This window comes from Coffea arabica, chromosome 7e (assembly GCF_036785885.1).
Source record: "Coffea arabica cultivar ET-39 chromosome 7e, Coffea Arabica ET-39 HiFi, whole genome shotgun sequence".
Taxonomy (NCBI): Eukaryota; Viridiplantae; Streptophyta; class Magnoliopsida; order Gentianales; family Rubiaceae; genus Coffea; species Coffea arabica.
Window position 1 is genome coordinate 15799263 of NC_092323.1, and position 15577 is coordinate 15814839.

Here is a 15577-nt window from a genome sequence, read left to right on the forward strand (position 1 = left end):
ATTTTCTGGAAGGATAAAAGTACTTGACCAATAAACTTGCATGGAAAACAGAACAGAATTGATAAGCTGGACTCTACCTGACCAACATACTCTTGCCATTTAAGTATCGTGTTTGAGCAGAGAATATAATTGACATTCATTGCTTTCTAAGGCTATTTGCAGTATATTTATATTCAATTCCTGATCGAATTCGAAGAGAAAAGTCTTGATTTGACTCATTTGCTATATCGAATAAGTAGATCCGGGTCCAATCCGGGTAATCAGAATTGAGGGAACGCCATGAAAGTCCATCCACTTAGATATTATACTTTTAGCTTTTGACTTACTTTCTTTTGTGTCCCAGCAACAAAATTAAAATGCCTATTTTTTTTTTAAAAATAAAGTTACGACTAACTCAATGCTGACCGTTTAAGCTGGTTTAATTTGATGTTTTAAGGGAGTAAAACTGACCAACCTCATAAGCTTGTTTTCAGTTGTTTTCGATTCTTAATATTTTTTTTTTTTCATCACAGTGGGTATCTGGGGCCGAGGACTGGTTACCGTACGCCCCAACTAATCCCACTGCGTGACTTGTTTAATTTCGATTCTTAATAGCAGAGTCAAAATTCGAAAGTAACTATTTGGTACTTATGATTTTCAATTTTTTGGATTAAAAAGAAAAACTAAAATCGAGTTTTGGGAAACAATTGAGAGTAGAAATTAGTTGACATTTTTGGAATAAAAAAAAACTAAAATCAAGTGTGCAAAATGATTGGAGAACAGTGTAGCTATATTTATGTGCACTTCTTTAGCTGGCTCCACACCTTGGAAGTCACCCTACTCACAACATATTAAGGGCAAAACTTTGAGAAAAGAAATGCATTCGTTTACGATTGCGTACGAGTTGAATGAAGTCAAGTTTTGATTAAGCGAGCCGAAATGAACCCATTTTACTATGTTCAACATGGAAATTAAATACTATCATCAATAAGCACCTTGTAGAACTTCGAAGAAATCAAGAGTAATACTGATCAAGAAAGTTTCGACTTACTTCACTGCTATTGAAACAGAAATCAATTACTAAATCCAAAAGACAAAAATTGAAATATACCATTCTACTACCAAAGCTTATATATATGTGTGTGTGTAGCCTTATTCTGCAGATCTATTGGTGTTCGGTAGAAATTGCCTCGAGAGTTTGAGCTCTCAACTACCATTTTCAGCAAACTCAAGAAACCTCTTCCTATGTTCAAGTGTTAATAAACACTAATTCAATGTATGAAAACACTTATATCCATAAGTGCGCACCACAACAATCATACTAATTATATCAAAAGTTACCGGAAGGCGCCCCAATCCCAACAAATATAAGGCAAAGTGAAAGAGAAAGGATGCAACATCTTATACCATTCATCATATGGGTATTCTGGATTTTGAGGTGATATTGAGATGGCCCAATATTTGAACTTGAATTATTATATAGTCCATCATTAACAACTTGTACATGATTTTCAATGCAATATGTAGGTTCCGCAATATAGTGATCTATATTTACACTACTATCTTCAGTATGATTTACATTAGGCAGCAAAACTCATGAATTGGCCCGGTCTGCTTGAGCTCCATCAACGTCAAGCTCAAGCAGCTTGAACTAGCACTTAAAGTTGAGTTTGAATCCAAATATACTTGATTTGAAGGTTTGTCGAACCTAATAATATACAATTAGGCGTGAACTTGACTAGGTCCAAACTTGGATTCGGATTCAAGTTGAAATTTTACTAGGAGTTGACTCAAGTTTAAGCCTAGTAAAATTAAGTTGAGTTTATCCGATTAGCCAAAACTTGATTAACCAGATTCATTAGCAACTCTAAGCAATAGTGTTTCAATTCTTTAAAACAAGCATGACAGTTCAACCTCTCTGCACTCTGTGCCGGTTGACTTAGGGGTTTTTTTTTTTTTTTTTTCTTGGGTGGAAAAGGAGGAGACTCAATTGACTTCGGGTCTTGGCACTTTGTGCCCGTTGACTTGGGTCTCTATTGTTCTGTTCTAAAGCAATTCAGTTTGATGCTGTCAGACTGTTTTTCTTCTTTGACGAACCCCTATCTAGAAATCAAAATTGTGATTGGTTGTAACTATCGTTGTGGGGCTTTTTTTAAAAAAAAGCTAACTGTCGTTGTGGGTTTAAAAGGAATGAGAAAAATAAACGCACTATACTATTAATCTATAGATTTTTTGAATTCAAATTTCTTTTTTCCTTCTCATTTTTAAATCTCACCTCTCATTGCTAAAACAATTAAGTAAATTTTTGTATTCTCTTGTTTACTACCTGTATTTACTATTGTCTCCTTCAGACAAAGAAACTAGTAGTAAAATAAACTCCAGCACGTTATGTCGTGCTTAAGAGCGTTATCATGGATTGATTTTGGTCCAGCCTTCTTAATAGAAACTGGAGACATTGTGGTAGATGGTAGATGATGATGAAAGAAATGCACCCAAAGATGTAACATTACAACCGAAGATACCTAAACGAGAACAAGGGGATCCACCTTCTTCTCTTTCATGAGGCTGAGATTGCAGGAATAGGTCAATCCTAACTGGATTAGACTTTGTGTGATCCCAATTTCGGAAGGTCCAGTTGTATCGTCCCCACTGATGTGTGAAAGTCAAAGTTTTCGGGCATTTGATCTTTGTTGCAGAACATGCTTAGCAAACAAATTGTGGTTGTTTACTTGTTGCATGTGCATGATCAAGATGTATCGTGATTGTGTTGTTGTTTAGCACATTTTTTCAAGCCTTGGTAACTTTTTGTGTTTTCTTGATGCAGTTAGTAAAGAGAACAAGCAAATTTTCTTTATTTAAGTTGTCTTTTTTTTTAATAACAATAGAATGAATTTACATTACTTCAAACACTAGAATCATTATGTAAGTTGCTGTCCTTTGAGTTCCAGTTTTTAATTTGAATTGCAAAAGCTTTTTTAGTTTGTGTTTTTATTCTTATTGCATCCACGACAATCTCTTCTAGTTATAACTTATAACCACTCCTGATTTAAAGATTATAAACCAGTTCAGTCGAGTTGAAATTTAATCTAATCGAGTTGAGCTCAATTTAATTTTATCAAACTCGAATTCGATGAGCTTTCAGTGTAAAGGTCGAGTTCGAGTTTGAACTCAGTTTCAATCTAGTCGAGTTTTAAAAATTATTATTTTTATGTTTTAAAAATAGATAGAAATGGACATCTCACGCTAATAAATAATAGAAATATTAGGGACATGAATGTAATTTCACTACTAATAAAGTAAGAATAAAAAATTAAAAATATATTCAAGTCGGCTCAACTCAATAAGCTTGTCCAACTAGTTCAAGTAGTTTTGATCAAACCGGCTCGATTGTTTTGCGGCCCTACTCTTATAGTAGCATCATGTTTAGTGTCTGATGTCTTGGGAGTCACATGGATAAAATTTTGATATGTTACCTTCAAATATTTGAGATCTGATTGAAGCGAGAGTTCGATATGTCTAAAATCTAGATAAGCAAAGATGTTTGATATGTCTAAAATCTAGAAATAAGCAAAGATGTTAAGTAGGCAGTTTACTTACTCACATCCAAATACAATTAGTGATTGACAATTACATGTAAATTTCAAAATTACAGCGTTTGTGACTTCGCTAAAACCCAAAGATAGAATAGAAGCAACTCCCATTGTCCCCTATCTAGAGCATCACCCATGTGGTTTTCCCCTGATCAGGGGAAATTGTAACATTGTTGAGTAGAAAGACATAAACTATACTGAATGGTCCATTTCCTCTTCGGTTTGGATATACACATTCAGTTGTTGATCACCCTACAGTTGGCCCGAATCTCTCCAGCATCTCCAGTCAGGACACCAATCTGACCCATTCTGACCATTGCATCAGCAAACTTATTTTGCCAAAGAAGAGGGTTTTGAGCATTTTGAATCACTTGATTTGCAGTTGAGGGATTTGCCAAAAGAGTTTGGTCGGAAGTGAACAAGCCTCTGTTGGCTAGAATGTTATCATAGTAACATGTATCCATAATGGTTGGGGTGGAAGGGTCCATTGGCACCACTAAGTTAGGATTGCTTATGCTCCCTTGAGGGCACTGCTGTGCTAGCTGAGCTGCATATGATGGATCCATACTCGGATCCTGTGTCGTCGTGGTGTTGAAGTTGAATAGTCTGTTGCTGAATGAAATGCAATGTGATCGCCCAATGGTGTGTGCTCCTGATCAAGTAAAAGTTAAACTTTCAAATCATATACCTCAATTATACATCGTGTGCTTTTCGGTTATGTTGAAATTGATGTCCCATGTCTTACCTGAAAGCGTTACCATTTCATCAGGCCGAAGTCCCTTATTTGCAAATGCTTGAATGAGTTGGTTGACACCAAGGGCAGGAGATGGCAAGTTTGCTGATGCCTCTCTGGATGATGAGATTCTGCCGTCTCTTCTTCCTGCAGGAACATCGTAGCCAGGCCCTCCTGTCTGCAGGAAAATACAAATTTCATGTTCTGTGCTTTAGGATGACCAAATATGAAAGCTGAAGAAGAATTATAGGTCTCACTATTTCCACACTGTCCCTTGCTGCATAAGCAAGTATATCAGCACATGAGACGATTCCTGGACATAAGAATTCGAGTCTACTTTTTGCATCGTCAATGACTTCAAAGCCTCGAAGACTAGGATTATTTGCTGGTGCATCTTTCTCTGCTTGATTTGAAGGAGTGGAATCAATAAGCACCGATCCGTCACATCCCTGTAGAACAACAAAGAAGACAGACTAAAGGTTATGAATCCGGGATCCAAAACATGATCACTGTCATTAGCTGAGGAGATAATTCGCTTTCTAACAATCCAAGTATCTTGCGAAAGTAAAGTTCAAGTTAGCGATCATTGATCAACTTACTAATTCAAACAGCTCTAGTTTGTCAAATGCCGAATTTTGAAACTTAAATGCTGGAAAGGATTAAGTGACAATCAGCTCTACTCACCCGAACAAAACAATCGTGGAAATGCATCCTAACTAGGCCTGCAGCGACTCCCCTGTCAAGAATGAACGCATCCCTTACCTCTTCTTTGATCATAATTTCTACAAAGTCACACACTCCATTATAAAACCCCACTTGGAGCTGAGCATTTAAGGGAATTACACATTGGTATACCACTAGAATAAAAGTTGACAATATAAAACTTAGCTTATTTGAGGCCATTATTGCTGTGTCTGCAGGGTTATTGGTCTCATAATTCAGATACTTATAGGGAATTTAGTACAGTATCATGCTAATTACTATTTACGTAATTTGGGCTAATCAACCTATAGTATTTTTAATCTTATAATGCGATGTTAAAAGGCAGTAAGCTGTAAAGTCGCTTTTCCTTGGTTACATGAAAATCAGCAAAAGTGTTCTTATTGAGAAGAAGATGCAAAACAACTGGAGTGGGGTCTGACCACAATTACTCGTATATCTTCCTGTTAATACTATGCTAGATCCTGAAGGCCCTGTAAAGGGGGCTGTTTAAAAAGGTTTATGCATCAGCTATTTATCAAGTCCAATTGTGTTGACTTCCATGAGAAAAATCCAAGGATAGTGGTTAAAGATGGAAAGTTCTTATCCATTCAAGATCCTGAGTACGTACATTGTTTAAAGCTCACTGATTAAATCGCATTTTGGATTTTGTGCTTTCTATCTAGCATGCAACAGGACTTGATTGTGCATTCTATGATCTCATTTACAACTTTGTGGTGTCAAGTGGTCCTATCTTGTTGACTTTTTCCTTCTTCTTCTGAAGTATTAAATTGAGCAATTGTTGGTGGGATTTAGTTGAGCAGGTTAATTTATCTTTTATTGAAGATAAATAGCCTTGCTCTGATTCCTGATGAACAACGCAAATCTGCAGAGATCTGCTGGAGGCAAAAATCATGCAGGATAATGACGCTTGCTTATGTGAAAATAATGATCACATGCATAATACAACTGCACAATGAAGGCTACTTGATTGAAAAGGATGAGTCGTATTGTTAATTCAATTTGATAGACCATTAACATGAATGCTGTGTAACGCGAGTTCGTGATTAGATCTTCTGAAGACCACCATCCCTAAGTTTATCATCTACAAACGACCAGACCAAAAGAATGAAGTCTGCGAATTTCTTTTTCAATTTCCACAAGGGGGACTGTTGAGATATGCCACTTCTTTGCACAACCCTCTAAATTCTTTTGATACGAGAATAATTCAGTTAGTTGTTGAATAAATATTAGTTGTTAGAATATTTATTAACAGAAAATCATGTTGAGTTATTAACAAATATTTTTGCTAAGATTTGTTAAGTAGAAGATTATCTTAATTTGCTGGTAAGTAGTTTTGTTGAGATTTTTATGAAGAATTGTTAACTAAAAATTATGTTAGTTTGTTGTTTGTAAACACTATAAATGGTGATTTGATGAATGAGGAACAAAAGCTCAATTTCACCCCACAATGCAAGTGTTACTCAACTATTGTGTTGCAACACTAAGTCTAAGACTTAGTGTTGTTTCTACCCTAAATTCCAATAAAGTAGAATCAAGAGTCTAAGCCTTAAGGGATTGTGTGTGTCTTTCTTGAGAGTGAGTGAAGGATCCCTTTTCCGGTGTAAAACTAAATACTTATGGCTTGTGAAAATTGCAAAGAAAGCTTGAGATGCTTTCAAAGTGACTTTCTAAGGCAATAATAGAACAAGGCAAATGCAAATCTTGAATTTTAGGAGGACACATAAGCTTGGATGGTTGTCAACAAAAGGAGGACCAATTTTTTGTGGCTACTTATTTTGCAAGCAACAATTCCAGTGCTAAAGCTTGGTTAATAGTTGGTGGTTAGTGGTTACACTCATTGCATGGGATATGATGAATCGATATTTTGAAATCTTGACAAATCACATATCTCCAAAAACAGAATTGGAAGAAAAGGTTATATTGATGTGAAAGGCAGATGTAGTGTTGCTGTTAATTATGGTTCATGTACCAAAATTATTTTTGATGTATGTTTTATGTATATCTAAAATTAATCAAAATTTGTTGAATATTGGACAGTTGTTGGAGAGGAATTATTCTATCATCATCAAAAATAGAACTTGTGTTATCTATGATCCATGAGCTTCTCTCAGTAAAAATGAGAGGAAGAAATTTTTCTTTGAATTTGTCAAAAATTGACAATTCTAAGGTATAGTACGGTGACCCCAAAAATTTAGAAATTGATAAAATTCAGAAAGTGATCATTGATAAGCCAGTCAAAAGAGTTTATGTTGTGAAGATTCATGAAAAGATATCTAAAGATGAAGGTGGTGACAAATTATCGAATAGCCATAAAAAAATTTCAAGGATTGTTTTGTCTCTCATAATAATTATTTTGTAGGCTGCGAATTTCTTATTCAAACTATATACATAGAAATTATTTAGATACGTCAAGGATATTATCACTGATTTTGAAGTTTGGTCCAATAAATCCAAAGAATAGTTCATTAGCTTGCAAACATTTTTACAAAGGATTCGTCAAAAAAAATAATATTGGGGACCTATTGCAAAAGTAGCAAGGAGTAATGCTAAGACATGTCACTTCTTAGCTTTTTCCAGATTCTTTTATTATTAGAATAATTTAGGTAGTTGTTGAATAAATATAGTTGTTAAGATATTTGTTAATAGAAAATCATGTTGAATTGTTAACAAATATTTTTGTTAGTAAAATTTATTAAGTATAAGACTATGATAATTTGTTAGCAAGTAGTTTTATTGAGATTTTTATGGAGAATTGTTAGTTGGAGATTATGTTAGTTTGTTACTTGTGAACATTATAAATAGTTACTCAATGAATGAAGAATAAAAGCTGATTTCCACCCCTCAATACAAATCTTAGTGAGCTATTTTTTTCAACCCTAAGTATTGTCTAGTAGTCTATGCTGTAAAACCCAACAGGCATTTTGTTTAAGGACTGATTACTCAGTTCCACTGTTGTTACATTTTTGGCCATAAGTCACTTCCACTGTTGTTACAATTTTGCAATGCATGGCTGACTTCTTTGTTTTCCATTTCCATTGGCAAATAGCTGAAGTTCTTCTAAGAAGTCAAAATTGTATAGCAAGTTCAAAATTTTATAGGCAAGTTACAATTTGGCAGTCAAATCACTTTCATCTTTGCCATTTCAGCCCTATGCTCTGCAAGTGACAGAGTTCCCTGAATGGTTGCATCAGTACAAAGGAGCCTAAGAATTTAGATCAATTAACTGAGATGATGATGAATGGGACTTTTTTCATCTTTCCAGGGGGATCTGTTAATGAAAGATTACCTGATACAGCATGATTTTGATGCCAGATGCAGTCGAGATTTCATGAAATGAAAAAAAAAAAAAAAAAAATCAATGAGTGGGAGGAATGGTAGGGGAGAAGAAAAAGCACTCTTGTTACTTGGAGAAATGAAATGAACTAGGAAGCAGGCTGCAGTTGGAGGCGCAATTCAGAATATAACAAAGTATAGAAACTTCTTTTTTTTTATTCTCATTATGTTTTCTCCCTCCTGAAGGCTCCAAGAAACACACCTTCTTCTCCTTGCTATGTGAAATGATAGTAATTCAATCAAACAAAAGGGTCCAATTAGAAATGAAAATAACTTCTTGCTAAATCCTGATAAATGGATATCCCCTGACATGTTTACGGTGGAGGGTTTTGGCAGTTGAGGTCAAGATCAAAGCTTTAAGGATTTATGACCCTGCAGTTGGATCGAATTTCTCCAGCAGTTCCAGTAAGAACCTCAATCTGACTCATCTTTACCATTGCATCAGCAAAATCTTCCTGCCATTCTCGCTCGTTGAATGCATATTCTCTGACTTCTGAAAGACTCTCTGGACTGGTGATGAGGGTCTGGTCGGATGTGAGAACAACACGGTGTGCCAAGATGTCCCTGTAATAGCTATTCTCGAAAAGAGCTGGACTCCTGTTCATCGGCACCACCAAGTTAGGATCAACATCTCCTTGAGGGCCTTGAGGGCATTGTATCTTCAGTAGTGCAGCCAAGAAGCGGTCCAAGCTCGGATCTTGACTGTTTGCTGGGCTGAAATCGTATAACCTATTGCTGAATGATGTGCAATGAGAGCGACCAATTGTATGTGCCCCTGTACACAAACAAAATTCTTAGCATGTTACTTATGAACAAATAGATTATGCAAAACCAAAATAAATCAGAATTCAGACTTCAGCTTCACCTGAAAGTGCAATCATCTCATCTTGGGTCATATTCTTCTTAGCAAAAGCCTGAGTGATTTGATCTAAATTCTGAAAGGGTCCAGGAATGTCTATAGTCTCTGCAGCACGTGAGATACGTCCATCTCGCCTGCCTGCTGGAACACCCCATCCGCGGCCTCCAGTCTGCATAATATTCCCAGACAAAACAAGAAGTGCTTTTCATTTTCTAGTCGAACAAATCAGTATGTGGTAGCATCCAATTTAACAATTTTCTCATGTATCAACTTCTTCAGACATTATTGGTGTTTCACTCACAATCACTACAGAGTCGCTGGCTGCATATGCTAATATATCAGCACAGGACACAACTCCTTTGCATTCTGCTTCAAGTCTGGCCTTGGCATTGTCAACTACTTCCAGACCGCGAAGAGTGATGCCATTTGGAGGACCGTCCTTCTCTGCTACGTTTGTTGGTGTTGAATCAATGAATAAGGAGCCATCGCAACCCTGAAAGCCTTATTAAATTAGTACTAATTGCTTGTTTATGTCATACACTTCGCATACTTTTGTGACAAGATGAAAACCTGAAACAAACTAGTTTCCTTGAAAAAAACTTATCACTTGGGAGGCATTACCCGAACAAAGCAATCGTGGAAATGAGCTCTGACGAGACCAGGAGCAATTCCTTTATCTTTGAGAAAGGCTTTGAGGACTTCTTCCCATATGATTGATTCTGCGCGAGGACATCTACTGTTGTAGAATCCCACTACTAGTTGTGCCTTAATTTGAGAACTCAGGCATAAAACAGTTGCTAACAGTGCAGCCAGCAGTGCCATTTTTTGTTCTTGATAGTGATATGGACCTATGTAACTACAAGAGTTATATATAGAAATCCATCTCCATCACCAGGAAAACTAGCAATTTCCAAGGCCATAACGGCTTCAAAACAGATAGCACTGGAAACAAGAGGAAATGCCAAATTTCGAGTTAAGTCCATTCTTCACTCACGGTTAGCAGGTGTGGCCTAGATCCCTATTTCATGCTTGCTTAGAAAGGAGATTCATTTCCCATGACAATAAAGAATGATTTGCAAATGATCTTAAATGACTCTCATTTACTAGTTACTGGACTGGCCAATTCCTTGTTTTTATCACAGACATGCAGAAATCCTAGTTGTATAAGCTCTAACCCCAGTTTTTAAAGCTGCTATTTCTTTATTTAATTTCTTGTTTGCTACTTAGATGTTTATCATTCAACTTTTCTTAGTTTCAACTGAAATGCAAGAATTATGGCAAAGAATGACTGTCTTCTTTTTCTCTTTTTCCCTGCGAGAAAAGAAGGATTTTATAGGGTAATTTAACGTAACATATATAGTGGTTGACTGAATTTGTTTCTAAAATGCATGTAAGCAATAGACTATTGCTGCAATAGTATGATGAAGATGAAGAACTTTTCATTCAAGCACTTTATCTTCAATTCTCAATTCTCCTGTCACCATTAATCAAATTTTGCATATACACACTTGATTGGCAGTATAACAGTCCAATAGTTGATGGATTTTTATTCTTGTATAATAATTCATTTTCCACTTCCTTTCCTCTCCACTTTCTTGCTTTCTCATACTAAATGGAGGTGATGTTAGCACTCTCTTTGACCCTTTTTCATTTATATGAAAAGACAAGCATAGCTCTATATTTCATCGAATTGTAACATGGAGAAAGTGGATGGTTTTAAGTTTAACTAAAATTATGGCTATTTGTGAAATTTTTCACCTGACTACAAAAATTGATAAAAGTGTTATTGACAAATATAACAGTGCCACTAACAATTTCTTTGTTCTATTTTTATATGTTATTATCTTAGTCCATATATTGCTATTTTAAGGGTTTTTAACATGTCTGTGATGTCCTTAAATGTCCTGAGCCGCACAAAAAGAAAAAATATTGTTATCTTAATGTTTACACCTTGTGAATACATTCGCAATCCACATGATTTGACCGCATAATTCAGCAAATCTGAAAAAGAAAATCGATCTGGTCACGAAGGGCTGCCGATTTTTGGGGAATGGGACATCCAAGTTGTTGAACTTTAAATTCATCAAGTATATTTTATGACCCATATGATTTTTTTGTCTCCATGACTCCATGCTGTTCGTTTCTTTTGATACAATTGCATCAACAGATAGCTAAAACCAAATTCAAAGTTTTTTTTTTTTTCTTTCTCCCTATCTTTCGTGTGAACCTCTAATTTGTCGACTGATTGCGTTTTATTCTTGCAATGGAAGAAAATCATTGATTTCAAACTTCATACCAGAAATTTCAATGAAGAATTTATTTCAATTTTAATTCCATTCATGTGAAAGTTTTGGCCGAGTAGTAAAATAACAAAACTTGATAGCTCACACATTCAATTTCAAAAACCAAATGTAGAATGTAGCACTCATTTTTTCATTCAACCCCACTAATTTCAGATGGTTTTTAGCTCCCCACTTCATCAGATAGGCTTGAGACACTCAATGGAATCATATGTTGCTGGAATCTTTTTTTAACATTGCTGTAACTCTCCAAGAACCACCTCTCTAGGTCCTGTAATTGCTGTCCAATCTACTTCTTTGATACAGACATCAAAAGCCCAACCTTCTCAAATTCCCAGTCTACTCTTCAGGTAACAAGAGTGTAATTTCTGATATTCTTGCTCCTTGCTTCATACTCTTATCTCCAAAATCATACTACTGTTTGTATATTTATAGCAACTTGAGATACACATGAGCGGACAAAGTAATACACAGCATGCTTGAACAAAAGATGGGGTACCACATCAACCATTGACTGAAACATGTATTAACCAATGATGCTTGGCCACCTAGTTTATTAAATAGTAGAAAGAAACATCAACAATCAACTCTCAACTTCTCTATTACAAGACATACAATGTAAAATTCAGGAACAAAACTGCATTAGCACTCAGTGAAATACTGATGATTGTAGCTCCTAATCATATTCTCAGCTGTGTCACTATTTACGCTAAAGAAAATGACACAAATATACATATCTATAAAGAAGTAATTCCCCATAATGGGCATTGGAGTAGGCATGATTTACACACTGTGTCTCAAAAAAGAGTGGAGAACAACTCATTATGTGACCCGCCCCTCAACTTATGCACGCCTACTTCAGCTTTAATGAGAAAAGCTAAATCATCTTTCTCGTTCACTCCATTGATGCAACTGAGGATGGATGATTAGCCACAAGCTCGTAACCATCTCCATTGTCATTCTCTTCTTCCTCTTCCATAGCATCATCTTCTCTATTTTCATCGGCATTCTCGCTCCCACCATCTTCTGTTAATTGTTGATGCTGCTGAGGCTGCTGCTCTTGCTGCCCCATCATTTGCATTAAGATGTGTTCTGGTTCTAGATTATTACCAGACCACTCGGAATTCTGTTCAACTCCTTTAGACTTTTTTTCATAGATAGACTCGAGCAAATGGAAATAGGGACATGTTTTTGAACTTTCTGGCCTCCGCTTATGGCTCTCCCTTACCCTCTTGTAATATTTATTTATATTCTCCCACTTTTCTTTGCATCTCTTGGCACTTCTATCATATCCAAGCTTCTTCATAGCAGAAGAGATCTCCTCCCACAGAGGCCCTTTGAGTCCATTATCTTGGAATTGCATGCCAAGATTGGTTCTAAGCCTAACCAAAGCTTCAACTTCTGCTTTAGGCCATCTTGATGTAGTTGCCTGAATGGAACTTTCACCAAAACCATTCCCTCGTTTGTCAACATCGAACATATCCTCTTGTCTGCCAATACTAGTGCCTAACTCTTGATTCTCAATGGTCCCAGGTGTAAAAGGACCTGGAGTCTGCACTTGCTGTTTGTCCGGATGTTTCTCAGATATTGGAGTTGCGGCCTCAGCAAACTGCCCAGGAATTGCTTGCTCCGAGATCTTTTGCAAGAAAGCCATGACAGTTGCATCTCTTGCTGCAGAAATTGCTCGCTCATTGGCTAAATATTCTTGTTCTTTTCTTATTCGATCCATCTGTTGCAGCCTCCATGCTTCTTCCCTTGCTATCCGATCCCTCTCACACTTTTCCAGTGCCGCTAGAAGCTGGTTCTGTAAATTCTCTTGCTTCTCCAATATTTCTTTCATTAACTTCTCAAAATAATCAGATAATTTCCTCTTTTTCTTAACGCTTCCTTCTGACTCCCTCCCTGATGAGGAGGTTGTTGACGTTGACGGAGTCACGAATTCCATATTCGGATTTTCGCTTGGATGAGGCACCATAGAATCAAGACTTCCACTTGTGACTTTTATGATTGTTGGCGCTGCTATGGTGGTTGTCTTTGTTGTTTCCGCCACATGAGTTTGGATTTGGCTTAAAGGAGGCGATGGAAGTGAGGGTTGGTTATCAAACCTCTCTAATTGCTCAAAGAATCTATAATTTTTCCCGTTCTGCCGGCCAGATCGACATTCTTTCGTTCTTTTATGGTACTTAAATATATTCTCAAACTTCTCCTTGCATTTCCTAGCACTTCGATGATATCCAAGCTCACCTAATTTCCTGTCCACCAAAAGATCCATAAATCCATTTGGACACGCAATCCAACTTCTAATTCAATAATCAAACTCAAGCCAAAAAAAACTCTTCCACCATCAAAGTACATGTTAAAATAACAAACATCCAATTCAGTCAGGCACTTTCACACACTGATAAACCCCAGAACAATTCAATGATTAAATTAACACGTTTTAAGCAGCAAAACACCAACCCAATTATCAAAATCAAACAAAAACATCGAATCTAACAAAACCCAATTGAATTTGAACCATAAACTCTCCCATCCCATTCAAAAGTTCACAGCTTTTCAGCTGGCGAAATGAGGAAAGCATCCCATCTAAAACTAAGCTTCTACCAATCCAACACATCAAACAAATCCAAAAATCTTGAAACCAGTGACGGAAGATTACAGTAGCATACCTGGAAACTTCATCCCAAAGAGGAGCTTTGACAGTGGAGTCCCGAAATGCAAGGTCCATATCAGCCCTTATCTTCAGCAAAGCTAAAGTTTCTTCACGTGGCCACCTATTTCCTCCTTCCCCTTTTCCTCTCTCCTCCTCCTCTCCTCCTCCTCCTCCTCCTTCTCCTGCTCCACCGCCATTTTCCGCCCCAACCATCACCTCCGCCGCAGCCTCCAAAAGGGCTGCCCCACTCCCACCCCCACCGCCACCGGCTCCGCCAGAATTATCTAGCATGACTTCACTTGAGATGGGTAGTTTTATGAAAGGTAAAAACTTTAGGTTGTTTTTCTCTAATGGGCTTTGTTTTGATATTTATGGGTTTAGTAAAGTTTTAAGCTTCTCACCCAATTTACTATTTAGCCACTTTTTCCCCCTTTTGCTCTTTAAAAAAAAATTCCCTTTTTTTTTTCTTTTTTTTCTGGTGAAGTGAAAGTGAAGGAGAGATGATTTTATTAGGGTTTGGGAAAAGAGATAAAGACTCAAGAGGCAAGGTTCACGTGTGGGGTCATGGTAGATAGGATTGATGATATGTCAAGAAATGGTTGGTTGGAGTGGTAAAAAGTTGAATTTTTCATTTTCACTTTTACTTTGACTTTTCTTACTAAGCAATTAAATATTGACGGCTAGGCAATTTGCAATTTGCAATTTTTTTTTTTGGTGGGGTGGGGCGGTAATTGGGATATTGTTGGTGGAGTCCATTCAAATCAATCTATTACTATTAGGGGGAAGACAACTAGGAATATAAAGTTATGGAGTGTTGGGAAAGGGTGTGAGGTCAAAAAGGGTGGAAAGGGAAAGAAAGAAAGAAAGAAAGATGAAAAGAAGAAGTTGGAATGAAGATAATTTTGCTTTGATTTTAACACTTGGGGTCATTGTGGAGGCATCTAATCTAATCTACATGTGGAAGATAGAGATGAGATGATGAGAGGGAGATTTGTCATACATATCTTCTTACATTGTAGTAGTTGTAATAAAAATTGGTGTGTCATGAAACTTTGAGAGTATTTTATGTCAAGTTGAGATTTGTAGGATTGTCATTGTTTGGGGTGGGAGATAATAACTTGGCCCACATGGCCGCAATTTTGCCTTTGGAGCTTTGCTTCTTTTCACACTTTTGGTTTGCCAATTACCATAATAGTCTTTGATCTATTTTGGTATGGCATCCGATAGAGACTAATTTGTTTACATTTTTATTCTAAATTGCCTTTTATACGGACAAGGGATAATATCAGGTCCCTCTTAATATCACCGGACAGTTTTAAGGTTTTAAAAACATCATTTACCTTCTTTACTCTTGTTGTTTGTCTAATAAAATTTTTAAAATTTCTAAATTATCCTTTCGCTCATTTT

At 36.5% G+C, this 15577-nt stretch overlaps 3 protein-coding genes across 3 annotated transcripts; all 3 read right to left on the reverse strand.

The window, feature by feature from the left end:
• Positions 1–3543: 3543 nt before the first annotated feature.
• LOC113701036 (peroxidase 5-like) lies at positions 3544–5294 on the reverse strand. Its single transcript, XM_027221484.2, has 4 exons — positions 4987–5294; positions 4560–4751; positions 4315–4480; positions 3544–4221 (listed from the first exon to the last, which is right to left on the reverse strand). Exons 1-4 carry the CDS (start codon positions 5203–5205, stop codon positions 3806–3808), a joined length of 993 nt encoding a protein of 330 aa, XP_027077285.1. The 5' UTR covers positions 5206–5294; the 3' UTR covers positions 3544–3805.
• Positions 5295–8546: 3252 nt separating this feature from the next.
• LOC113700397 (peroxidase 5-like) lies at positions 8547–10053 on the reverse strand. The gene is made up of 4 exons (XM_027220834.2): positions 9839–10053; positions 9519–9710; positions 9224–9386; positions 8547–9133 (listed from the first exon to the last, which is right to left on the reverse strand). The coding sequence occupies exons 1-4, from the start codon at positions 10037–10039 to the stop codon at positions 8715–8717; spliced, it is 975 nt and encodes a 324-aa protein (XP_027076635.2). The 5' UTR covers positions 10040–10053; the 3' UTR covers positions 8547–8714.
• A 1974-nt stretch (positions 10054–12027) lies between these two features.
• On the reverse strand, positions 12028–15157 carry LOC113702359 (trihelix transcription factor DF1-like). Its single transcript, XM_027223529.2, has 2 exons — positions 14187–15157; positions 12028–13769 (listed from the first exon to the last, which is right to left on the reverse strand). Exons 1-2 carry the CDS (start codon positions 14459–14461, stop codon positions 12413–12415), a joined length of 1632 nt encoding a protein of 543 aa, XP_027079330.2. The 5' UTR covers positions 14462–15157; the 3' UTR covers positions 12028–12412.
• Positions 15158–15577: the final 420 nt, after the last annotated feature.

Coding starts and splice junctions, on each gene's coding strand:
- LOC113701036 (XM_027221484.2), bottom strand. CDS start 5,205: ATGGCCTCAAATAAGCTAAGTTTTATATTGTCAACTTTTATTCTAGTG. Junction 4,481..4,559: donor CAAGGGACAGTGTGGAAATA/GTGAGACCTATA, acceptor ATTTTCCTGCAG/ACAGGAGGGCCTGGCTACGA. Junction 4,222..4,314: donor TGAAATGGTAACGCTTTCAG/GTAAGACATGGG, acceptor TTACTTGATCAG/GAGCACACACCATTGGGCGA.
- LOC113702359 (XM_027223529.2), bottom strand. CDS start 14,461: ATGCTAGATAATTCTGGCGGAGCCGGTGGCGGTGGGGGTGGGAGTGGG. Junction 13,770..14,186: donor CTTTGGGATGAAGTTTCCAG/GTATGCTACTGT, acceptor TTTGGTGGACAG/GAAATTAGGTGAGCTTGGAT.
- LOC113700397 (XM_027220834.2), bottom strand. CDS start 10,039: ATGGCACTGCTGGCTGCACTGTTAGCAACTGTTTTATGCCTGAGTTCT. Junction 9,711..9,838: donor TCCACGATTGCTTTGTTCGG/GTAATGCCTCCC, acceptor TAAGGCTTTCAG/GGTTGCGATGGCTCCTTATT. Junction 9,387..9,518: donor CCAGCGACTCTGTAGTGATT/GTGAGTGAAACA, acceptor AATATTATGCAG/ACTGGAGGCCGCGGATGGGG.